General features: G+C 40.9%; 2 protein-coding genes across 4 annotated transcripts in view; one reads left to right on the forward strand and one right to left on the reverse strand.

Annotated features, from left to right (window-relative positions):
* The first annotated feature begins 22 nt into the window (after positions 1 to 22).
* On the forward strand, positions 23 to 19313 carry spaca9 (sperm acrosome associated 9). The gene is made up of 4 exons (XM_082170768.1): positions 23 to 125; positions 359 to 521; positions 1389 to 1591; positions 17365 to 19313. The coding sequence occupies exons 2-4, from the start codon at positions 378 to 380 to the stop codon at positions 17657 to 17659; spliced, it is 642 nt and encodes a 213-aa protein (XP_082026894.1). The 5' UTR covers positions 23 to 125; positions 359 to 377; the 3' UTR covers positions 17660 to 19313.
* tsc1a (TSC complex subunit 1a) overlaps positions 17750 to 25764 on the reverse strand; it is a 23555-nt gene continuing 15540 nt past the window's right edge. For 2 of the 3 annotated variants that reach the window (XM_082170765.1, XM_082170764.1), the window contains exons 16-22: positions 24624 to 24796; positions 24078 to 24260; positions 23803 to 23913; positions 23535 to 23657; positions 23091 to 23278; positions 20172 to 20336; positions 17750 to 20012 (exon numbers count right to left, since the gene is read on the reverse strand). In XM_082170765.1, coding sequence (XP_082026891.1) covers positions 19517 to 20012; positions 20172 to 20336; positions 23091 to 23278; positions 23535 to 23657; positions 23803 to 23913; positions 24078 to 24260; positions 24624 to 24796 — 1439 coding nt within the window. In that variant the 3' untranslated portion in view covers positions 17750 to 19516. Of the gene's footprint in view, positions 20013 to 20171; positions 20337 to 21534; positions 21615 to 23090; positions 23279 to 23534; positions 23658 to 23802; positions 23914 to 24077; positions 24261 to 24623; positions 24797 to 25764 lie in introns of all 3 variants that reach the window. The other variant, XR_014206277.1, reaches the window with a different exon arrangement.

A 25764-nucleotide genomic window follows, 5' to 3' on the forward strand; every position in this document is an offset into this window, starting at 1 on the left:
TCCGCCACCAGAGGGCGCATGAGTTTCCTATTCTTGTTACTAAGCAGTGCAAATTCAGTGCAACAGAAACACTTCACCTAAGTTTGATACTAGACCTCTACAGTACGCAGTGCGCACTAATACAGGTAAGTTCTAGTACATGTGAATTGTGTCATTTATTATGATGAATACCATTTCTGCTTATCTTCCATCAAAATCGCTATTGTTTTCCATATTAAATAAAATACCACTTTCTCAAGTCCAAACATCTCAGTTTTCAATCTGTAGTCTCTAACTTTACAAAGTTTTGTTCTATCAACAATCTACTTCTAAACAGTAGCCTACTGTTCTCATGCACTCTAACTTCCATTTTAAACAGGTTTAGCACTTCAACTGAGATGGCTGACGTCAGAGAGCAGTTATTTTCCATTGAGGAGAGGTATAAACGTTTCAAACAACAGCAATTTATATTTATAACAGCTCTTGAGAGGTCGAGAGAGCACGCCAGGGACAAAACTGAGCCTGTCTCCACCGTCGCACAGGTTATGATACATTCATAGTTTTTTTTTATTGAAGAAAATATCAAAACAATACAATTACAATACAAAATTTCAAATGTTATGGGGAGGTTTAAACAATATTATAAGAATAAAGAGTGCATGCTTGTAAAATGTGAATAGCCTTTTTTTCTTCGAGGGCAGTATTGACTCAATAAAATGCTTTAAATACTGTAAAACATGTTTACATTTATGTATGGGAAATTTAGCCATTAAAATAAAAATAAAGTTGGATCATCTTTGGAGTTTTCAATAATACCTAAAAGAACATCTTTCCACTGTAATGTAAAATTTTCATCAACATTTCCAACTATACATGTTGCAAAAAACAAACAAAAAAGACATAAGGGCAGTGCCAAAATAAATGAACGGTGCATTCATAGTTTCCAAGTTAATTGGGCTACACTTTACAGAAAAAAATGTATTACTTAAAATAGTATTATAGCAATTATTACACTACCGTTCAAACGTTTGGGGTCGGTAGACTCTGTAAGATTTTTTAATGTTTTGAAAATAAATCTCTTACACTGCCCTTGTGTATTCCAGCCTTGTTTTGGTGCTCAAGAAACATTTCCTTTTATCATTCATGTTGGAAGCTACACAGTAATGCTTTTCAATATTTTTTTGGTGGAAACTGTGGCACATTTTTTTCAGGATTCTCTGATGACTAGAAAGATGAATAGATTTATCCATTTAAAAATAACCCCAAACTTTTGAATGGTAGTAGTGTATGTGTAATTATAATCAGTTCCACATAATATTAAAATATTTTTTATTATTTGTGTTCAATACATATAAAATTACAGCATAATGTGAAGTTTGACCTAATCATTAAATTATGTTCCTATGTAGGTCCAAAGGTACATGAATCACCATTGCAGCAATTCCACAGACAGACGCATCTTTTTGCTTTTTTTGGAAATTATTGCGGATCTTGGAGGTGTTTTACAACACCTCGAGTCCTCACTGTCTGGCCAAAACACTTCCTGTGAGAGCCTGGATACTTGCAGGGAGCTCCTCGACCCCAACAGCAACATCAGCCAGCTAAGGGCACAGTTAAGTGACAGAAAAATAACACCATCTATCTATAAATTACAGGAACGTCTGTCTGTCTGTCTGTGTGTGTGTCTGTTATTCGCATATCTCTCGAACCGTTAGTCCGATGGATTTCAAACTCAACAGGTGTCTTGCTATGGGTACGAGTAAGTGCAGTGCCAAGTTTGACGTTGTTTGGATGAGAAATGCAAAAGATATTGTTAAATATATAATTTTTAGAAGGTTGTGGTTTAAAAATAAACATTCTGACATAATGGGTTGTGGTTTAAAAATAAACAATAAACACACACTCTCTGGATGTTTAAAAATAAACAATAACCGCACACTCTGTGGATGTTAACTGAATCTGTAAGTCACACTGTTTACTTCTTAATAATGTTTATTTAAAGCTACGCTGTTTACTTCTTTATTACTGTGTCATGCGCGCTGAAGTTAGCCTGTAACTATGTGATGTTTAATATGTTAAATAGTAGTTGTAGTAGTAATAGTAGTAAAGCCTATGCAGGCTTAAACGAGGTTAACTATCCTCTTACCGATCGAACGGCAAATCTCCATCAGCTCAGCTGCGTGGTGTGTCCGTTTTTATTTCGGCTCCCATGTGAACAGGTTAGAGTTTGCACACTGCCTGCGTGAGACGCGGCTCGAAACAGATGCAGATATAAATGTAATTTAAAAAAATATTATCGATTTTCAAAATATTGCACCTGTCAATACAGAACGAAATATTCTGTAGCCTATTTTGCCGTCAATGCCGACGTTGTCTTTGCTGCTATATATTTATGTTTAACTATAGGCCTTCCACAACTCTCTACCCATATGTCGAAATATATCACCAATGAGGCTTATCACGTCAGACACGTTTCTGGTGTGCAAAGACAGAAAACGCCACGCTCACGCCAGGCGCGGAGTTTGCGGGGGGGCAGGGGGAGCATTGCCCCCCCTGGTGAAACGGGTAATTGCATAAAAAAAAAAAAATTGCATTTAAAAAAAAAAAGAGATATTATAAATATTTTAAATAACACAAAACAACTAAATGGTGGTAGGTAATCTGATTTCATATAGGCCTACTGCTTTAGTAAAAAAAAAAAAAAAAAAAAATTCGGGGCTCTGGGTCATGTGACTTCACATCGAAAGCGACATTACGGCTCACCCCTATGCTCTCACCTGAGACCATTATCGACGCATATGCAGGACGCAAAAAACGAAAATTACTGTTGCACTAGTCTGGACAATGTCTAGGTCTGTAAGTTTTATTTCTCTGCCAAATAACTGCTTAAGCTGGAGAAACTCAACACACTGCTTTCAATATGCTGTTCAATATGTTTCAAAAGTGGAGAGTATTGTGTTCATTTTTCCCTCTCAAAATGTTTTAAATGTTTCATGAAGTATAACAAAATGCGAAATATAACTTGTTTTTTAATCACTCTCATTGCCACAATGTGTTTTGAAAAAAGGAAAGAAAAACCTTAAAAATCTTTTCGTTTTGGTTGAAGATAATATTTTAACAGTGCAAAAGTGGTCCACATTTCATTGATCCTAATTGTGTCCGAACGAAGATGCGATGCGAAGTCCAGTAGTGACGTTCTACCTGTTTACAAATATGATTGTATTGTTGTACTGTTTTTTCTTGGGTTAAAAATAAATGTGTTTATTTAGCATGTTTGTTTTGTCCATACAGTATGTGCGAGTTCCCCAATTGATAGGCCATGCAGGACCCTATGGAAGCTTGTTTCCGCCACAAAATAAAACATTTTAAAAGATAATTGCTACTTTTTATCTCACAATTGCGACATCTCGCAATTCTGACTTTATTTCTCAGAGATATAAAGTCAGAATTGCGTGAAATAAAGTCGCAATTGCGTGTTATAAAGTCAGAATTCTGACTTTTTCTTTCTCGCAATTGCGACTATCACGCAATTCTGACTTTATAACACGCAATTCTGACTTTATAACACGCAATTGCGACTTTATTTCACACAATTCTGACTTTATATCTCTGAGAAATAAAGTCAGAATTGCGAGATGTTGCAATTGTGAGATAAAAAGTCCAATTCTAAGGGAAAAAAAGACAGACTTTTTTTTTTTTTTTTGACCTCAGAATAGTTTATATCTCACAATTCTGACTTTATAACACGCAATTGCGACTTTATATCACGCAATTCTGACTTTATATCTCCCAATTGCGACTTTATATCACGCAATTCTGACTTTATATCTCCCATTTTGCGACTTTATAGGGGTCGGAATTATTATTATTTATTTATTATTCAGTGGCGGAAACAAGCTTCTATAGGTCCCAGCTGCTACAATGATCTTTTTTTTTGTTTTTTGTTTTTTGCCCCCCCTGGCTCGAATGTCAAACTCCGCCTATGGCTCACGTCACGCAGCCAGTGTGTCGCCGGCCTGGCGTGTCCGTTTTTATTTCGGTTAACATTAATGTTAACATTTCGGTTAAATTATGTTAACAGGTTAGAGCTTGCAGGTGTCTTGCTATGGGCACGAGTAAGTGCAGTGCCAAGTTTGACTTTGTTTGGATGAGAAATGCAAAAGATATCATTAAAAATACCAGTAAAAGAAGCACTTAGAAGGTTGTGGTTAAAAAATAAACATTCTGACATTAGAGGGTTGTATCGGTCAAAGAAGCCCCAAGAAGGTTGTGGTTTAAAAATAAACATTCTGATAATATACACTGTTTACTTCTGAAATATTATATTTTATTAACAGCCATCATTTGTAGTAACCTAGCATGCTCCCTGAATTCAATGCGTTCACAGTCTCTTTCACGGGCACCAAATCAACAATTACTAAAAACACACAAAAAAACTGATTTTGCATGGGCATTTTGCACTAGTCTATCTATAAATGACAGAAACGTCTGTCTGTCTGTCTGTCTGTTATTCGCATATCTCTCGAACTGTTAATCCGATGGATTTCAAACTCGACAGATGTCTCGCTACGGGCACGAGTAAGTGCAGTGCCAAGTTTGAGGTTGTTTGGATTAGAAATGCAAAAGATATCGGTAAATATATCGGTAAAAGAAGCACTTTTTGTGGTTTAAAAATAAACATTCTGACATAAACACTCTGTCAGCTAAACATTAAGTTTAAACACTAGGTGCGTTCCATTTGACCGTAAGTGGACTGCGAAGTGGACTTCACAGGGTATTCCGCCATCAAGTGAGATTCCAATCCGAAGGGAGCGAACATGTTCAGTTCGTAGGGCACTGCGCACGGCATATAGTGCAGCAGATTAGTAAAAAAATCGTTCACTTTGGTATAGAAGCATGAAATTTGGCACAGATACTCTCTAAGGGCCACTATTTTGGAAAAAGGTGTTGGCCACTCAAAAATTCAATATGGCGGCCATTTTTCAAAATGGCCGCCATTGCTATTCAATGCTTATTATATCAATTATTCAAACAGTGATCCAAGCATAACATTTTATACAAATACTCTCTAAAGGACATGTTAATAGAAAAAGATGCTTGTCCCTCAAAAATTCAAGATGGCCGCCATTTTTAAAGATGGCCACCGTTCCTGTCGAATATTAATTATTTCAAGTGTTCAAATGGTGATGCAAGCATAAAATTAGGCAGAAATACTCTTCAAGGAACACTCTTTGGGAAAAAGGTATGTGCCACTCAAAAATTCAGGATGGACACCATTTTCAAGATGGCCACCATTTCTGTCAAATAGTCATAATGTCTGCTTTGTCTGCCTCCTCTCCTTTGACCTGTCCAGCTTAGTTAAACTTGCCAGGGATATAAAATCCCCACCGGCATAGGTCTCAGGTTCATTGGAGTACACAAGCCTCTCCACCACGGCAAGGTGTAGTCCACAGATACCCCTTTTCCACCAAAAAAGAACTGGTTCGGAACTGGTGCTGGTTCAAAGTTGGTTCAACTTGCGAACCTTATCAGAACCTGTTTGTTTTTCCACTGACTAGAGAGCCCAGCAAACGGCGTCATCACTGTGTACGTTGCCATAGGCTACGTCTTAAGGGGGTGTACACCACCTGCAAATCCAATAACATCAGCAATTTTCTGATTTCTGTAAATGAATATAAAACTTGCAGCACAGGGTGAAGTCAGTATACATTAACTACGATATGAGACACATGCAAATTTAATATAAAACTATGTAACGTCGGTTAAATGGCGCTCTGTTGCGCGGCAGGATTTTGAACACGGTCCTGAGCCGTTGCTGGGCGCCGCGGACAGACGCCGAAAGGCACCGCCGGTGTGTGTACACTTCTAGAGAATAATGCGTTCGAATTTAAAAGACGCGGCGCGTCGCTGAGCTGAGCTGCGCGTCCGGTGTGCGACCCCCTTTAGCTTTCCTAGAAACACTTGCGCCAAATTCAAACATAACAATTACAATGGCGGAATACATCGTCTTTCTGCAAATGTTTCTCCTTGCTTTGCGATCCTATATTGGGGTCAGAAGAAGACGTATAGAACACATTTGTGCTGTTCGGACGGAGGTTACGTTCGAGAAGAAGTTCGACAATAACCCCGCCTCCAGCATGACGTGGTTAAAGAACGGTTCTAGTCCAGCAAAGAGTTGGTGCCGCTTTGGAACCAATTTTCCTGGCCGAGAACCGGTTCTTTGGCTGTCGAAACACAAAGAACTGGTTCGCGAGTAGGCACCGGCTCCGAACCGGCACCAGCACTGCCTTGGTGGAAAAGGGGTATGAGAGGAAGTGCCACTGTTAGAAAAAGGATACGCTGCTGGTACTGGTTGCACATACAGTGGGGAGAACAAGTATTTGATACACTGCTGATTTTGAAGGTTTTCCTACTTACAAAGCATGGAGAGGTCTGTAATTTTTATCATAGGTACACTGAAACTGTGAGAGGCGGAATCTAAAACAAAAATCCAGAAAATCACATTGTATGATTTTTAAATAATTAATTTGCATTTTATTGCATGACATAAGTATTTGATCACCTACCAACCAGTAAGAATTCCGGCTCTCACAGACCTGTTAGTTTTTCTTTAAGAAGCCCTCCTGTTCTCCACTCATTACCTGTATTAACTGCACCTGTTTGAACTTGTTACCTGTATAAAAGACACCTGTCCACACACTCAATCAAACAGACTCCAACCTCTCCACAATGGCCAAGACCAGAGAGCTGTGTAATGGGCTACAGGACAATAGGCAAGCAGCTTGGTGAGAAGGCAACAACTGTTGGCACAATTATTAGAAAATGGAAGAAGTTCGAGATGACGGTCAATCTCCCTCGGTCTGGGGCACCATGGAAGATCTCACCTCGTGGGGCATCAATGATCATGAGGAAGGTGAGGGATCAGGCCAGAACTACACGGCAGGTCAATGACCTGAAGAAAGCTGGGACCACAGTCTCTAAGAAAACCATTAGTAACACACTACGCCATCATGGATTAAAATCCTACAGCGCACACAAGGTCCCCCTGCTCAAGCCAGTGCATGTCCAGGCCCATCTGAAGTTTGCCAATGACCATCTGGATGATCCAGAGGAGGAATGGGAGAAGGTCATGTGGTCTGATGAGACAAAAATAGAGCTTTTTGGTCTAAACTGCACTTGCCGTGTTTGGAGGAAGAAGGAGGATGAGTACAACCCCAAGAACACCATCCCAACCGTGAAGCATGGAGGTGGAAACATCATTCTTTGGGGATACTTTTCTGCAAAGGGGACAGGACGACTGCACCGTATTGAGGGGAGGATGGATGGGGCCATGTATCGCGAGATCTTGGCCAACAACCTCCTTCCCTCAGTAAGAGCATTGAAGATTGTGGCTGGGTCTTCCAGCATGACAACGACCTGAAACACACAGCCAAGGCAACTAAGGAGTGCCTCTGTAAGAAGCATCTCAAGGTCCTGGAGTGGCCTAGCCAGTCTCCAGACCTGAACCCAATAAAAAATCTTTGGAGGGAGCTGAAAGTCTGTATTGCCCAGCGACAGCCCCGAAACCTGAAGGATCTGGAGAAGGTCTGGAGGAGTGTGCCAAAATCCCTGCTGCAGCGTGTGCAAACCTGGTCAAGAACTACAGGAAACGAATGATCTCTGTAATTGCAAACAAAGGTTTCTGTACCAAATATTAAGTTCTGCTTTTCTGATGTATCAAATACTTATGTCTTGCAATAAAATGCAAATTAATTACTTAAATCATACAATGTGATTTTCTGGATTTTTGTTTTAGATTCCGTCACTCACAGTTGAAGAATATATATGATAAAAATTACAGACTTCTACATGCTTTGTAAGTGGGAAAACCTGCAAAATCAGCAGTGTATCAAATACTTGTTCTCCCCACTGTATCTGCGAGACGGAAGGCGGAAGGACCATCAGAATTGAGACTGGTTTCAACAATATAGGTGATCAGTTCAGAAAGAGCCATAGGAAAGATGGCTGGTTGAATCGTTTCACTCTGTGACTCTTTCTCAAGCCTTCTGAGGTTTCTCTCTGTTGTAAAGATGAATGAGACGCAAATGATGGTATTTCAGCTCCTGTGCAATGGCATCAGCACCACTTAGTTGAGACAATAATTTAGCATCATTCAGTGTTTGTGCACATTCATGTAGTCTGTCATTCAGTTGCAGTGTCATTACCTGACGTAGGTCAGATTCAGGAGATATGTTATCACAAAGAAAGCAAACCTGATTATCTAGACTTTTCTGCATCATGGTTCTGCGATGCTTTGTTTGGCCTTCATCTATCTCACTACATTGAGCATCGGATTGTTGCTTCTGGGCACGAAGTAACTTTGTGTTGTTGAACCGAAGTCGACAATTGTAGTGATACTTCGCTTGGTTCCTTCTCAAAGCTTCTATACCACCACCTTCATCCAGTCGTTCCAGGTCCAGGGTCATTGGCATTTTGTTCATCTTGTGTAAGAGTGGAATGTTGGTGGCAATCATTTTATAGCCATCATGTTGAGAAACATGATGGGTAGGTGGTGATTGGAGGGGTTCCTTTGTGTCTGTCTGACAAAGACAACATTTCTTCCAATCAGTTGGCCTCTTGGCTGACATGGGATTTTCATTTGCCATTTTGGGGGTTTGTTGTCTGATTAAGGCCGAGGGGTTATCCTTTTACCACCTCAATCATAGACATAGTACACATTCAGGTATGGGATACAACTAGGTACGGGTCACCTACACCTAGCCCGATCATTCATCCAGTGCCATTTAAGTCCCGTGTGATCTGTACACCTTCCAGGTAAGCATACATGAACAAGTCATGTATTGCCCGCTTACCCTTGGCTCGGCTCTCCCGCGCTGGCACAACCTGTCAATTCAGGTGCGGCTATCTAACTACATCTATTACTAGCTAATTGATGAGGGGCTGGTAGACAGCATTTGGGACACTAAACTTAGCTATACTATTACTACTAGTCAAGAACTACAGTGTAAGTAAAACTAGATCAGCTGACACTGAACCCCATGCTGAGTTCCACAGCAGTTAAGTCACCAGTGTGCCCTGGTTGTGTAATGACGTTCACTCTATTAAACAAAACCTTCCTTAACACATTAAATTGAGCTCTGACAGAAATGGTGGCCATCTTGAAAATGGTCACCATCTTGAATTTGAGCGACACACACCTTTTTCCATGATAATGTTCCTTGAAGAATATTTGTACCAAATTTCATGATAGCAGCACCATTTGAAAAAAAGATGTAAGGATTCAAGAGAAATGGCGGCCATCTTGAAAACTGGTAGCCATCTTGAATTTTTGAGGGACAAGCACCGTTTTCCCAAAAAAACATTCTGAAGAGAGTATTTTCACAAAATGTTATGCCTACATCACTGTTTTAACAATTGACATAATGAGCATTTTACAGAAATAGCGGCCATCTTGAAAAAATGGCCGCCATGTTGAATTTTTCGGTGGCCAACGCCTTTTTCCCAAAAAGTGACCCTTAGAGAGTATCTGTGCCAAATTTCATGCTTCTATACCAATTTGAACGATTCTCTTGAAATATGCCATTAATCTGCTGCACTAATAGGGAATAAGGGAACTGTAACGATCACAAGCTGGAGTGCCCATGAGAGCCGCCAGAGGGCACTCCACACCAGACTATCTTGTTCACTCAGACTACATTTCCCATAACTCACTGCCCGGACTCATCATCACTGATTGTATTCACCTGTATCTCATTCACCTGTATCTCATCACCTTGTTAGTTTCAGCCTATTTATTCCTTGTTCATTCATTCAATCATTGTGAAGTTTTGTTTAGTGTCACACTGCAACTCTGAGCGTTTTCCTGGTTTTCTTGTTTATTGGTTTTCGGATTTCTTGCCTGTTCCTTGGATTACTCTCTTGCCTCTGACTAGTGATGGCAAAATGAGGCTTCCTGAACCACTGATACCTCGCAGGCCATTGCTTCAGCCAAAGGTTCATTACTCGAAGCTTCATTCAGCATTGCTCACTAGTGACACCTAGCTACTGTGCAAAGAAATAGCAGACAAATTCATTCATTCTGAACCAGTGTGTCACCCCCCCCCCCCCCCCCCCAAATTTTATACGATATATATATATTTTTTAGAAAAATATTTGTATGAATAAAAATATGTATTTATTTATTTTGTACTCGCTGTAGATGTATTGTATGTAACCTTTCATTTGCAATAATAAAAAGACATGAGCAGACATTTGTCCATTACTGTGTATAATATAAAATATGTATCTTTCTCTGTCTGAATTTACTTGTGCAGAGTCACACACACAGTTAATTAAATATGCATTCATTGTTTGGATAGTGACAGTATGAACAACAACAGTGACACTGTGTTGAGTGCAGTGCTTATGTTGGAGGGAGTGTAATAAAGTAAACTGCAACAGAATAGTCTGGAAGGAAGGATTACAATCGATTTTTATTGAGAAACAGAATAATTTCAAGTGTGCTGGGGTAACACACTTATTTAAAAAATGCCAGTGCCAGCTGGTATAAATGAGGACACTGATGCTTCTGTTGAGCCCAGACAGGGCAGGATTCCCTCTTTCTTGCTGGCTCCATTACCAGGAAAAAGGAAGAGTCACAAAAAGCAAACAAATCCAAAAGGACAATCCAAATAAAAAAATCCAGAGCAATCCAAATAATCGTATCTAATTAATATCACAAGACTATAATATAGCTAAGCCTACTATAATTAATAATAACAATATACTATAACTATTCTAACCTGATAATGTAATAATATACAGCCCTAACACATATGACACAATAACGACAACGACAATGACAATGATAGTTATTTAACTCTCTATGACTCTTTAACACTACTACATCTGCTTTTTACTACTGCTGACAACACCCACAAGGTGGCGCGAGTTTCGAACCGCCTTTTATCCAGAAGCGACACTCAGACCGAACCGATGACGTATCCACACAAACCGAGGCCTCGTTTGTCATCAGTCACGTGATTTTCACGTTAACAACACAAGCCTCGAATCGCGGCTTCATCTGGCACGCCCATTTTTTCTCGACACAAGCTCCGACGCCTCGGTTCAAATGTCACATCACTACCTCTGACCCCTGCCTGTCTTATTTTTGTTTTGTTTTGTTTTGTTTGTTTGGACTGTCTACCTGTGTTTTGACCCTTTGCCTGTTTATTGGATTACGTGTCTGGATTGCCCCTTAATAAAGCTGCATTTGGATCTCCTCTTTGAGTCTCGGAGCAGTTTCGTGACAGAAAACTTCGCCACACCCAGATCCAGCAGCTATGACCTCCAGGAATCCAGCCGTACGGATCTTGCCTGATCTTCCCAGCATGAGCCGGGAGTTCGCTGGACAGATCGCGGCCTTGGCCCTGGATAGCCTCGATCTGTTCCAGTACACCTGGGGGTTTGTTCCTCTCGCAGCCTCTTGCTCTCTGGGCGATGAGGCAATTAAGTTGTGTTACCGGCTGGGGGCTAAGGAGGTCGACCCGAGGGAGCTCCCCGATCTCTCTGGTCTGGATTGGAGAGAGGCACTCTCCAGATGTCTGGAGAGCTTCCTTCCGTGGCACGCCATGTCACCGTCTGCACTTCACGCCAGTCCAGCCGAGCCTGCACTTCACGCCAGTCCAGCCGAGCCCGCACTTCACGCCAAATCTGCCGAAGCCAAGGCAGTATGCGTCATGCCCGCCGCCCCTGAGACAGCAGGCGGCATGCCCGCCAAGCTAGAGCCTTCACCGCTGGTCTCGTCCAGCACAGAGCCCTCTTCACCGCTGGTCCCGTCCAGCACAGAGCCTTCTTCACCGCTGGTCTCGTCCAGCACAGAGCCTTCACTGCTGGTCCCGTCCAGCACAGAGCCTTCACTGCTGGTCCCGTCTAGCACAGAGCCCTCTTCATCGCTGGTTCCGTCCAGCTCAGAGCCCTCTTCGCCGCTGGTCCTGCCCAGCTCAAAGCCCTCTTCGCCGCTGGTTCCGTCAAGTTCAGAGCCCTCTTCATCGCTGGTCCAGTCCAGCTCAGAGCCCTCTTCGCCGCTGGTCCTACCCAGCTCAAAGCCCTCGCCGCCGCTGGTCCCGTCAAGCTCAGAGCGCGCTGATCCTGATCCAGAGACTGTTCACGTCACTTCTGCCGATCCAGAGACTGAGCTTCACGTCACTTCTGCCGATCCAGAGACTGAGCTTCACGTCACTTCTGCCGATCCAGAGACTGAGCCTCACGTCACGTCCGCCCGTCAAGAGTCTCGTCTGAATCTGTTCCTGAGCCTGAATCTGATCCTGATACTGAGCCTGAATCTGTTCCTCTTCCTCTTTCTGCGCCTGTGTCTTCGGACAGGATGGCCGACTCCACGCCTGTGTCTTCGGACAGGATGGCCGACTCCACGCCTGTGTCTCCGTACAAGATGGCCGCCGCCGAGCCAGTGTCTCCGTACAAGATGGCCGCCGCCGAGCCAGTGTCTCCGTACAAGATGGCCGCCGCCGAGCCAGTGTCTCCGTACAAGATGGCCGCCGCCGAGCCAGTGTCTCCGGACAAGATGGTCCCCGCCGAGCCAGTGTCTCCGTACAAGATGGCCGCCGCCGAGCCAGTGTCTCCGTACAAGATGGCCGCCGCCGAGCCAGTGTCTCCGTACAATATGGTCCCCGCCGAGCCAGTGTCTTCGGACAAGATGGCCGCCGCCGAGCCAGTGTCTCCAGACGAAATGACCGCCGCCACGTCGCCTGAGTCCTCAGCAGAGATGGTCGCCGACACGGTGTCTGTTCCTGTCCCTTTCCCTGAGCCGGTGTCTGTTCCTTTCCCTGAGCCGGTGTCTGTTCCTTTCCCTGAGCCGGTGTCTGTCCCTGAGCCTGTGTCTGTCCCTGTTCCTGAGCCGTTGTCTGTTCCTGAGCCGGTGTCTGTTCCTGTGCCATGGCCGCCTGAAGGGTCGTCTCCTCCCTGGCCGCCTGAAGGGTCAGATTCCTCCCTGGCCTCCTGAACCGTCGTCTCCGCCCTGGCCGCCTGAAGGGTCGTCTCCGCCCTGGCTGCCTGCACAGCCTGATCCGCCCTGGTCGCCTGCACAGCCTGATCTGCCTTGGCCTCCCATCTTGCCGCAGTCTCCAGGTCCTCTTCCACTTCACGGGCCTGGCCCTCCATCCCGCCCCCGGGTCCTCCTCTGCTCCACCACCCTCCTGAACTGTTTTTCTGAGCGTCTGGAATCCGCTCCTTAAAGGGGGGGCTATGTAACGATCACAAGCTGGAGTGCCCATGAGAGCCGCCAGAGGGCACTCCACACCAGACTATCTTGTTCACTCAGACTACATTTCCCATAACTCACTGCCCGGACTCATCATCACTGATTGTATTCACCTGTATCTCATTCACCTGTATCTCATCACCTTGTTAGTTTCAGCCTATTTATTCCTTGTTCATTCACTCAATCATTGCAAAGTTTTGTTTAGTGTCACACTGCAACTCTGAGCGTTTTCCTGGTTTTCTTGTTTATTGGTTTTCGGATTTCTTGCCTGTTCCTTGGATTACTCTCTTGCCTCTGACCCCTGCCTGTCTTGTTTTTGTTTTGTTTTGTTTGTTTGGACTGTCTACCTGTGTTTTGACCCTTTGCCTGTTTATTGGATTACGTGTCTGGATTGCCCCTTAATAAAGCTGCATTTGGATCTCCTCTTTGAGTCTCGGAGCAGTTTCGTGACAGGAACATCGATACATCACTTCACAGGAAGTGGAGAGCGATGATCACCCAACTGTCATTTCGCGCACCACGTCATCACCAGTCAGAACATAGACAGTATATAAAGAGTCAGAACGGTCATAACTAATGATGGAGGAGTTTACGTATGTGTGTAAGTATTCATACATTTCGCCATTGTTATACAAATGACAGTATTTTTAACGGTTATTGTTGTGAATATTACATATACTATTTTTGATGATTATAATTGACCTCAGTGAATGCAGCCAGCTTAGCTAGTTTGTGAAGTAAAGTGATTTTATTTTAGGTAGTTGTAAAATTGTGCAATATAATTGTAAATATATAATATAATAAATAAAATTCAAATATGAATGTAGTCCTATATATATATTTATGTTATATCATAATCTGCGCGAACCCGTCGTTGACTTTCTTTGATGACGTTTGCAGGGCGTTTCAAATGAGCGGTTATTGTCAGTGAAGTCCAGGGTGTTCGGTTCCGGTTTTTTTGGAGTCGACTCCGACTCCCGACTCCTAATTTTGTAGTCGGTGGAATCGACTCCTCGACTCCATTTACTTTGAATTAAAATAGGGTCAGGATCTATGGTCAGGATTCAGAAGGTGCGTCTCAATATGCTTCCTCGTTTCTCGCTCGTATGTCCTACGACCCTGAAACCGATCGAGCTCCGCTCTCATGTAGGACATCTAAATTCTTTAATTCCACCGGGAGGAGGGCGAGGAACGAGGAGGCTTCCTGAGGAGTCAAGAGCGAGGATACAAATGTTTCCTATACTAAAATGTTTAATCAACTAAACCTTATAAATCCCCCTCCTTTTCACATCGCAGCTTCTTCAAATCATATTTAAGTGTGCAATATGTTAGTATTATCATTAAACTTGTAAAAGCAGACTTGTTTTAGACAGTGTATTTATCTATTTATTTTGTATATTATTTTATATAATTTTAATGTAGTGAAGCTATGAACTTTAACTTAAGCATGTTTAACTTTATTTTTTAACTTTTTTTGTTTAACATTGAAAAATATTAGTTATATTATTACCAATAATAACTGTTGTTTAATAATAGTTTTTAATGCACTTGTCATTTAATAATAGAAAATGAACTTCATATAGAGTGAGTAGGCTACATGCCATTTCACTAATGTTAATGTTCCATCCTCGCATCCTAAGGGGATGGAGGTAAGAGTCAAACAAGGATGCATAAGAATTGACAAGCACACAAAGCATTACATAGTTTTTGTTATACACTTAATTTACTCCCTTCAGTTTTCAGAAGTACAACACTAAACACTATACTCTTATTTACACAGCACTTGTCTTTTAATGTCTTATTTAGGGATAACCTACATGATTACATACATTACCTGGAAATTATAGATATCAAAGCTCTTCTGTAGAAAACGTCTAATTTAGTATACAAATAAGTAAAGGTCATTATTAAAATGTTTAATATTGAAAAATTAATCAACACAGACAAGAAACAAAAATCACCTCTAAGAATGCCTATATGAAATAAAAAAGTATATTTAATGACTGATTGCAACACATTACCAGTTTTATTGCCGTTTTTGCATTTCATAAATACAGAGTTGCTACACATACTATAATACATCATATATTATTCATAAATATGCAAAACCTGCCAATGTATAACAGCATCAAATGTTTTGAAAATGAGAGGTGAATTACTTGCAGTATAAACATTTATTATTAATCTTAAGATCACAGATTTTCATTTACCTTCATTTTTACTCTCTGTAACAACTTATTTTAACCTAAAACTAAATTGTAATATACTAAAATGTATCCTTGTTTTAAAAAGATGCTACGGCATATTGCTATTCAGAAAGTGTCATCTGAACTTGTTTCGGGTGAAGCCTTGACCGTTTTTTTGAGATTAGTTCTCCAGCTTTTGAAAATACCCGTTCACTTGGTACTGAGGTAGCTGGCACAATGAGGTATTTTCTTGCAAGTTCACGAAGCAAATGAAACTTTGCTTCTTTCGCACTCCAGTACTGGATAGGACATTCTGTTCGAACAATGTTGGGCTCTGCCAGGTACAGTTTGAGTTCAGTTAAAAAATCTTGTTCTTTGTTTTCCTGGTATTACTTATTTTTTCCTCTCATTTCTTTATCTTTTTGTTTTAATTTCCGTATCTTTACATTCATTATAATCTTTTCGTTATAATGAACTGTTGCTGTGTTGAACTTGAAAAAAACACTCGACACTGGGAGTCGATTCCTGACCTGGAGTCGATTCCGACACTAGGGCTAGTGAGAGTCGAGGAATCGACTCTTTTGGAGTCGACTCCCCATCTAGTCCACTTCAACTGATATACCGTGCTCTTGGAGTAGAGGAGCAGTGAACACTGCGTATGGACCCTGTCGAATGGAACGCACCTACTGTTTACTTCTGATTATACCATGGTCTGGGTGAATACTCGATTCTGATTGGCTGCAGGGTGTCCATTAAAAAGTGATAGAGGACACGTAAAGGTGTTCTGGTGAAACTGACTGTTTACCGTTTCGAAATTAATCAGCTGTGAGTAACCATAGCAACAGGCAGTAAACTGAAGGGTTCTACGAGCTGAGCGGAATATAAATATCTCCGGTTGCTAAATAAACCAGGCGTAACCAGGGAAACCAAGTTATTGTTTGTAAAAACTTTAGATTTCGATTGTAAAACTAATTAAAATATAAACTAATGTTTTAAAAATGTGTTATTTGGCAAGTGACCATGGTATAAGCGGGTTAATGCCCTTCCAGGTGTCCATTGTCAGGTATTAATGGACTTCGGCTACCTTCGCTGCGCGTCGGACGGTTCACGCCTCGCCGTCGTCCATTAATACCTGACAATGGACACCTCGTCGGGCATTAATCCTTAACTTACATATATTTTATTCACGGCCATCATTTGTAGTAGCCTGTAGTAGACATGAAAGAGGTCATGTTTTTGATTGTCACGTGATCATGGTGGGGGGTCACGGGATTTTGTTGGAATGTGAATATTAGCAGACATTCTCTGATATTAGTCACCTGTTCACTGATTGAGATAGGTGGAAGGGGTGAGCAGGGACGATGTATTCTTTGTTGACCACTAAACTTTGTAACATCAAGAGACATCGGTTTGTGCAATAAAAAGTTTATTCTTCAACGATGTTTTATTTTATGCGTCACAAGTGCATAAAGTCCCTGTCTTTAAGTCTCTCAGCGGTTTGATCATTGGATTGAGTAGCCGCTATAGCCTATTCACAAACTGTTTGCGTTTTCTCGGAGTTCACTGTGTAGCCTGCTCCCTCAATCGTGTAGTTCAATTTTCCATATTTACTGTATGTCATTATGTCAGTATCAGTATTTGCTTTCTACCATGCACAAATAAAAATATCACTGAACTTTTGCTGTGTAATTGTAACAATGAGCACTCAAACACACCAAACCAACAATTACTAAAAACACACAAAAAATGATTTTGCACGGGCACTGCAATAGTTTATCTAAATTATTAAAGTTTCAAATTTAGATGCAGGATAAGGATGCTTCTTTTTCTTTTCATTGATTGAAATCACATGGTAACATGAAGCTCAAGAGTCATCTTAACATGAAGAATAACCACAATGCAACACCATTCATTACTACTTTTTTTTTTTTTTTTTTACAGTTACCCACACAATGATATCAATCGGCTGAGCTGTGATGAAGCAAGGAATTTCTATGGTGGGATTGTTAGCGTGATTCCACTGGCTCTAGACTTCCTCACCACCTACATTAAAGGTGTTCAACGTCTCACTCCAACAGCTACAGAAACATCTCAACCAACAGTGGCAAAGAATGTGGGGATGGTTGCAGACCTTGATAAAGACGCCAGTGAGAACCTGAGAAGATATAAAAAAGGCACAGGAGGCTGGCATGTTGGAAAACCAGCTTGGAAGCCACCAGGAAATTCAAGGAGATAGATAATACTTTTTCAATACTTGCACATGTTTTTGCTTTCACAAAAGTATTATATACAATTATAATTTTTAAATAGATGACTATGACAAAAATTATGCAAAACATATATTTTATTTTTTGTTGATCATAGCAAGTTGAACACAAATCTGTTTTCTCAAATTCAAAATAGAGTCCCTGGTAACCCGTTACACCCATCACCGTCTGATTGTACCATTGTTCAGATAACTTTTGACAAACGACTTCAGGTGACGGACAGGTTTACTACTTTTTTTTTTAAGTAAGGCATTTTGTGAAACAACAAAATGTTTGAGAGGGCTTTTGGTATAAAAACAACGTAAAGTCAGAGTGACAGGGAAACAAAGCACAAGCTGTAAGATCACACTCATGGTGAACTGTGATAAGAACAGTTTGAAAAGAAAGAAAGAAAAACAGCAGTGATTTCCATAGATTTCAATTCTCACTGTAAACTCTGAGCCATTTCCCCAGCTGGCAGGCCAAAGCCAGCATTTTACTTTCTTTGCAACAACACTTCACATATTCCATTTATATCTCGCACTGAACACAAAGCCCTGGGGCAAGTTTTTTAGAAAGAGACGAGTATATTGCTCTGCTAGGGTTCAGCAATCTTAAGAGGGCCTGAATTAAAAAAGAAGTGCTTTTGCTTCAGCCAGCTGCAGCCTATTATATGAAGCCTTTACGTTGCAGATGGGTCTGACCTGCGTAAAACAGAAATGAAAGAAAATAATAGAGGGACATAAGCCTTCTGGCTTACAGCGAGCAGCTTCCTTTCAGAGTTTAGTGTGTCGAAGTATTGCAGTGGCCGTGTTTTGTACGCTATTAACACAAGAACATTCACCCGTCAGACATATCTTAGACCACAAAGATATTTTCATTTCTCAATAGGTCTCAACTGGACAAATGCACCTACAGCAGCCTGGCCTGTGTTCTATAAGGCTCTGACGGTCCTGCAAAGCAGCAATCTAAATCGGTTTCTTTTTCCCATCATCACTCATACCTTTGAGCTGGCATGAAGTATTAGCTAAGTATTGCACTGGTGACTGGGCGCTACAATCCCAGTGGAGAACATTAATGCATAAAAATAAAATCTATCACTAGAAATACAACACAAGACTTGCTTATTCTCTATAGGCGAAGTGCACAAAGCACTGCTATGGCATATACACACGACTTGCCTCAGCAATGAAATGTGATTTCTCATTCTACTTCACCTACGCCACATAGCTTTTTAGTTTTTCACATTTTTATCAGACTGATTGTTTTTTTTCAGAGGCATGATCTATTTACAGTGCTTCATTTGCAGTGATCAAACTCTGCATTGTGCAAGTTCTGAGTCACATCAGTAGAAATTAACGATGTTCATCTCACAGTGACTCAAAGGGGGCATTTTGCGTGGACAAATTGAAGAGGATTGGAAACTGAACGGTACTATTACAAGAGCAAATACAGTGATTAAGTCAATACATTTGCTGGAAAGTACAGTAAAGAGGCCCAAATAACATCCAGCCACCACTAAATATAAATCACCACGGTCGCTTACTGAATGCCAATTATAAAAAAACAAAACAAAAATATACTGAATTACAATGAATTCATATTAGACAGGAGATAAGTGAACCATTTTTTTTTTTTTTTTTTGAAGACAAGATGTTCTCTTGCCATTGTGGTGACTATATGGCAACTGCCAAGCGACAACCTTTTTTTGGCCGTTTCATAATACAAGAGCTTTTAAAATGAACTAAAACATTGCAAACCACTCTAACAAAAAGAGCGTTGCGTTCTAATACTGGGTCCAAAATTCTCCTCTTCTAACTGCGGACAATCATGTCAGCAGTGTACAATCAATGCTCATGGAGGGTCTCGTTGTAGTCCATGATCCGCAAATCCTGCTGCCTCCGCCGCTGAATATTATACGCTCGAGGTCTGTCCATGGGCTGCAGGTCAGCCTGGTCAGTAGCCCCTTCAAGCTCTATGCTCTCTGTGGGGTCTGTGATTGGCTGAACCTTAAGATCCTTGGAAAGGCAGGTGAGGGCAGCCGGCTCACCATCATAGTGGCTCTCGCTCTTATTGCGAAACATCTCTCTGGCTCTCTTACCCAAAAAGCTTCCGGTACTGGGGTAAGAGCCAACTGCCAGCGGGGAGTCACAGGGGAGGGCAGGAAATGAACGGGTAAGGGCGGAAAGATCTTCTTCCTGGCTGCCATTATTGAATGCCGTGGGTGTTTGTGGAGGCCCGTCAGATATTTCACCATTGACGCACATGTGCGTGCCTTCCTCTCTTTTCATTGGGTCAGCTGATAGAGATGGAGCAGATGGGCCTGTACTGTTTCCATTTGGCCTGAAACACAAATGAAAATATAATTCTTCTACAAAATTCAGCAACCCATTATCTTTCTGTCTTGAAAAGTCTAAAATACATTGCAGAACACACTGTTTGCATTTGTAAATCAGTACGTGGAGGAAAAACATCAGTGCATGACAATAATATGGACCACACCTCTGGTTGGTGGGACTGCTGGGCTCAGAAGTGGGCTTTGCTGGTGCTTTAGTATTCAGGTTTTTGAGCTCTATCTGGCTATAGAGCTCAAGCAGCTCAGATTGTAAGGCCTGAGTGATGTGCTTCTGGGCCAAATATCTGTTTTCTGAAGCCTGCAGCTGCTCCCTACAGAAAAACAAAAACAAACAATGCAGACAAGGATTAAATTAGTACATTTTACATTAAGAATTGGTTGAAGAGATGAACAGAACCTGATGATCCATGATCAATAAAGCAAAAACATCTATTAACAACTACTCATTAGCAAACATTACAGGGGGTTCATGAGCTGATGAAAAGCTAATAATTTAAATCATAAAAATGTCAAATTAAATCAAACTAAAATAAATTTTACATATATATTATTTACCTACATGTCATGTGACCATTAATAAAGATCAGAAAACTGTGAACATGTGATTGTGTTGTTAAAGTGCCCCTATTATGCTATTTAAAGGTTCCCAAGTTTGTTTTGGAGGTCTCCAACAACAGGTTTACATGCATCAAAGGTAAAAAACGCTTTCATTTTCTCATAATATAAATTTTTCAATGACTCTCACACGACTCGTCAGATGATTCAGTCTCACTAAATACCACTTTTCCGCGAGCCTATTCTGCTCTGATTGGTCAGAAAGCCCAGTCTGTTGTGATTGGTCAAGCGCTGACAGCACGTGTCAGAAACAAAACGGCCATTACCATAACTGAACTTCAGCTCCAGAGGCTTCCTACAGCTCAGCGACTGTACACACTGTAAATACATTATTCTTACAGACATTACATTTTTATATTATAAACCTTACATTAATGATTGATTTAACCATATCAATCCGAGCGCGAGTCTGATGATGAAACATTGGAAGAACTAGTCATTCAACCCAAACCTCCATCGCAAGGATGACTTGAGCGGGACATTTCTCAGTGATACGCAACTCAGTTTGACGTACATTATGAGATGTTGCAACTGTAATTCCTCACCATCAGCATTAACACGTGTATGTCCATCTAATATATTACAGTGCACATGTGGGAACTGCATCATTAACTGTATCAATAACAGCGCATACGTCAGCCAAGCACTAACAAGACTGACTGTTTGTAAAACAAATCTACTTTATCATTAATCAAAGTAGTAAGAACAACAGACATTTAATGGACACAACTTTAGGTAATAGTGGGCCCACAGCTGTTTAGCAGAAGTGTTTTGGTGAGACAGTAATGAAAAGAGTTAGCAGGTTAACCGGAGACCTACACAATATAAAACACAAAACTACGTATTTTGAACATCCGGTAGAAAATATATACATAAATAATTAATCATACTTACAGTTTGTGATTCTGAGGAGTAACTTGGTCCAAATAAAGTGGATACTGTCCAATCTTTGATGGATAAGCATTTTGTAAATGCTATTTAGACCTCACAGAGATTTAAAAAAAAGCAATTGTCAAAAGGTTATACTGCTGTTGTATTACAGTGGTAATTGTAACCACTGACCCTTCACATCCTCATCCTTTGGAAGTGTATGCAAAGTGAATTTGCTTTTGCAGAGCAGAAAACTGCGTTTTCTTGACATGTACACAACATAAACTAGATATTGTCCGTGGACAGACAATGAAGACCATAGGTGGGCATTGTGCAAATGTTTTACCATGTTACGTATGCAGGTCACGGAAGTGAGACTAGAATTCCTGACGACTTGTTTATACGGTAAGGAGTCGATTATTTATTTTGGGAGACAATAACTTTATTTATCGTGCACTTTTTGACTTTATTACTTTGCAGACCGTTTACATTCACAGACAGCTATATTACACACTGCATGAAAGTGAATATTTGAAAAAGCATAATAGGGGCACTTAAAATGATTGAAATACTAACTTTAAATCTCATGGGTGACTTGAGTAAATATTTTAGGTTATAGGGGTTCGGCTGATAAAAAGTTTGGGGATCCCTGTGATAATATAATACACTATATTATATTATTAGTGATGCTCCGATTGATCGGCCGCCGATCATGATCGGCCGATATTGGCAAAAAATAGCTTGATCGGCAACCCCCAAAAGCGCCGATCAAAAAAAGCCGATCACGTGACGTAAATAACTCACGCAACTTTTCCGCATGCGCGGCAACACAACAGCAGAGCAGAGCTGGCTTAACAGTGGCAAAATGAGTTCTCCTATGACGGCAATTCAATGGCAATTATAAACGAGCGCACAACTGATGCTGGCGCGCGCGGTAAATGACATTCGCGAGAGGATAACAGATCTACGCGCGAGGAAACGGGAACTCGCGAGCTCATTCAAACCCTGCGCGGGCGCATGACATCTCTGCCCTCGCGCGCGCGCGCATGATCATTCCCAACACTCTCGCGCTTGATCTCCTCTCGCCTGCTGATTTTGCTCGCTCGAACACTTTTATTTTTGGCAGTCGAGGGGCGGGACTTACTGTTTTAATAACCTCAAATGTCATTGTCATTATTTTATTTTTTGGATCTGATGTAGTTAGTTCCTCAACTACATCCATTGTAGTCTGCCTGACCCCTCTTTGTTTTGAAAAATTATACTGTGCCTTATTTGGAAAAGGTGGCCTACAGTAGCCTTATGTTATCTTGTTTTCTAACTACAATTAAATAAATATTGGTGGTTCTTCAAGATTTTCTTGACTCTAGCATATTTCCATTCTGTGATCGGCAGTGATCGGCAATCGGCAGATCATGATTTTGGTGATCGGTAATCGGTGATCGGCCCCAAAAATGCTGATCGGAGCATCACTATATATTATAAAATATATAATACCCTGTGTTTGGGCATAGAAATATGATTCAGATTCAATAGGATTCTCAATAAGATTCAGGACTACGAAAGCAGGGATAACCACATACGTGGCTTGGCTTTTGACATTCTCCAGCAGTTTCTTTTGTTCTCGGATGACTTGCTCTTTCTTGGTGAGTTGGGTCTCCAGGTCTGTGATGCGCTGTTGGGCGGCATCAAGTCTTTGACTCTGCTGGAGAGAGCTTTGCCTCAAACGCTCAACCTCACGCAGTGAAGATGCCTGCAGCATATTCAGCTCCTAAAAGTCACAAAAAGATCAAGTCTGAGTTGATCTGAGCAGACCAAAGTAATTTTCAAGTTCAAAGGTTTAAAGCTCTTATGATTGGGTGCTAATGTCTTGATATCAATAGAACAATTGATCACATTAGCCACTATTTCATGGACTGCTGTATAACTTTCTTGCTGGATAAAAAAAAAAAAGAAGCAAAATAGAGATCTGCTGAGTTTAAGCAATGATGTGATTTAAGTCATCAAAAGTTAATAATCATGACTACCTTGCTAGCCTCAGGCCCCAAGCGTTCAATTTCCTCTGCACATAACTTGTTGGCTTCACCCAAAAGCAGCAGCTGCTTGTTCAGGAAAGCCATCTGCTGCTCCATGTTTTCACTATTGTTTAGCTGATGTTGATCAGGAACACAAATCAAAATTAAACCAACCAATAAATATGGGCAACATCTAAAATTTGCTTTTAAAAATTGAAATATTCTTCCACTGTAATGGATAGTGTTTATATCCAGTATTTTTGTCACAAACATGTCTAACCTTGATGGACAGCTGGGTGAGCATGTGTCCCATATTACACACTTTGTTATTGGCTTTCTGCAACCCTGCTTCCATTTCTCCAACCTTCTTCTGATTCTCCTGCAAATCACTCTGTAAATGATACCAGATAAAACAATCAGCCTTTAACACAGATGTCACACATTATTTTCTACATTCCAGCAACAAAATGGCAAACATGGACAATTATTGTTGCTGTATTATGAGTGAATAAGAGTAACCATGCAATTATTCATGTCCTATAACCCTATGATCACCTTTAGCTCCTGCATCTTTGAGTAGTAGTCATTCCGCTCTTTCTGTAGCTGCTGGATTTGAGTCTGCAATTGGTTCACTAGAGCCTCCCTGTCTTCCTGTACCCGTCTGGAGCGCCGCTGCTCCTCCTGCAGGCTTACCTGCACAGTCTTGATCTCAACTTCCTGAAGTTTGAGTTGTGTTTTCTGCAACACATACACACACACAAAACAACACCACTGGAAAATCACTGATTTTAACAGCAAAAATTCTAAGTAACAACCTGCAAAAAACAACAACTTCATAGCATCTGTGCATCACCATCCTCATTAACTTTTGAGGGGTTTTATCATTGTAATGTCACTAGTTATGCCAAGATCTGAACACTCACATTTTCTGCACTGATTATAGAGAAACATTTACGGAATTTATCCAAATGGATTAGGTAAAATGTGATAAATGGAGCTAAAAGTATTATTTAATTAGTATGCAAATTAATGACTGAGGCTTTTGAATTTTATGCAGAATTTTGCACAGGCCTGGGTAATCCTTCCAGTTTCATGTATTACCATGGAGTTGTTTTGCTCTTCCAGTGCAGTAGTGTTGACGATACGGCCAAACAGACGGCGGTTACGAAGCGCGTGTTGCTCTCTCTTATGTCTCTCATACAGCAACTGGCTATGCAGCAATAGCAGCTGACTGCGCAACATCCCCAGCTCATCTGATGCTGCAGACACAGGACCTGTAAAAATACATTGCACTCAGTTAAAAAAACAACATAAAAAGTGCTGTAAAAAATAAAAATAAAAATTAGGGCTGCATATAACGAACTGACATTTCAATACTTTGTTTTTCTACGATGTATACTGCAATACAAACAGAAAGCAATATACACAGTATTAGAGCTGCACGATTAATCAGGAGAACAGGTGAATATGGACACCGAGCAGACGGACACTGAACTGGTGGCCAGAAAAAAAATCTATCTCTGCTCAGTGTCGGTTATCTTATAGCCAAAATATCGCCATATAACAGAGAGAGCAGGGCTCCCAAATCTCACTCATTCAGTGTGAGATTCACACAATTGACACTTTTCACACGCTCTCACACCACACATCCATTTTCTCGCGCAGAGAAAAATCGCGAAGCAAAGAGGACACTGACACCGACAGACAAGACAGAGCAGGTTACTTTTGATATGAAACAAATCATCAGCTCTCAGATTCTATCAATTCTATTACGAAATTCAAACAATAGCATTTTGGGGCTTGTAAATGTGACGTGACAGATCGTGGTCGTGAACCGAACCTCTCTTACGCTATACTAGTTAATAGTAAATAAACACGAATGAACAATAGGTGTGTTGAAAGATACAGTAAAACTTACCGAAATGTTTATGCCTCATACGTAATGTCGATCAATCAGTGTTTTTCAACAAAGGCTGTGTCACATTACGTTACATTTACCTCAGGAAAGCCATTTGATAGCACCTTAGGTGGCTAGACAAATTATATATAGAGAGAATTATTTTGCTAAATATGTGCACTATATTAAATATTTATTATATTTTTAATTATATCATTCAAATATTGTTATTATAGCCTAGTAAAAACAAATTATATTTAATTTGAGTTATTTTTAACCTTTAATAATAATACCAGCTGCCAGGGCTCTCTGTATGTTTACAGCATTAGGTGTGATTTTTTTTTC

This window comes from Leuciscus leuciscus (genome assembly GCF_965113295.1).
Source record: "Leuciscus leuciscus genome assembly, chromosome: 5".
Classification (NCBI taxonomy): Eukaryota; Metazoa; Chordata; class Actinopteri; order Cypriniformes; family Leuciscidae; genus Leuciscus; species Leuciscus leuciscus.

Excerpts from the sequence above, each read along its gene's own strand:
- spaca9 (XM_082170768.1), top strand. The coding sequence starts at position 378 with ATGGCTGACGTCAGAGAGCAGTTATTTTCCATTGAGGAGAGGTATAAA. Across the intron at positions 522-1,388 it reads CTGTCTCCACCGTCGCACAG|GTCCAAAGGTACATGAATCA; the intron begins GTTATGATACAT and ends GTTCCTATGTAG. Across the intron at positions 1,592-17,364 it reads ATCAGCCAGCTAAGGGCACA|TTACCCACACAATGATATCA; the intron begins GTTAAGTGACAG and ends TTTTTTTTACAG.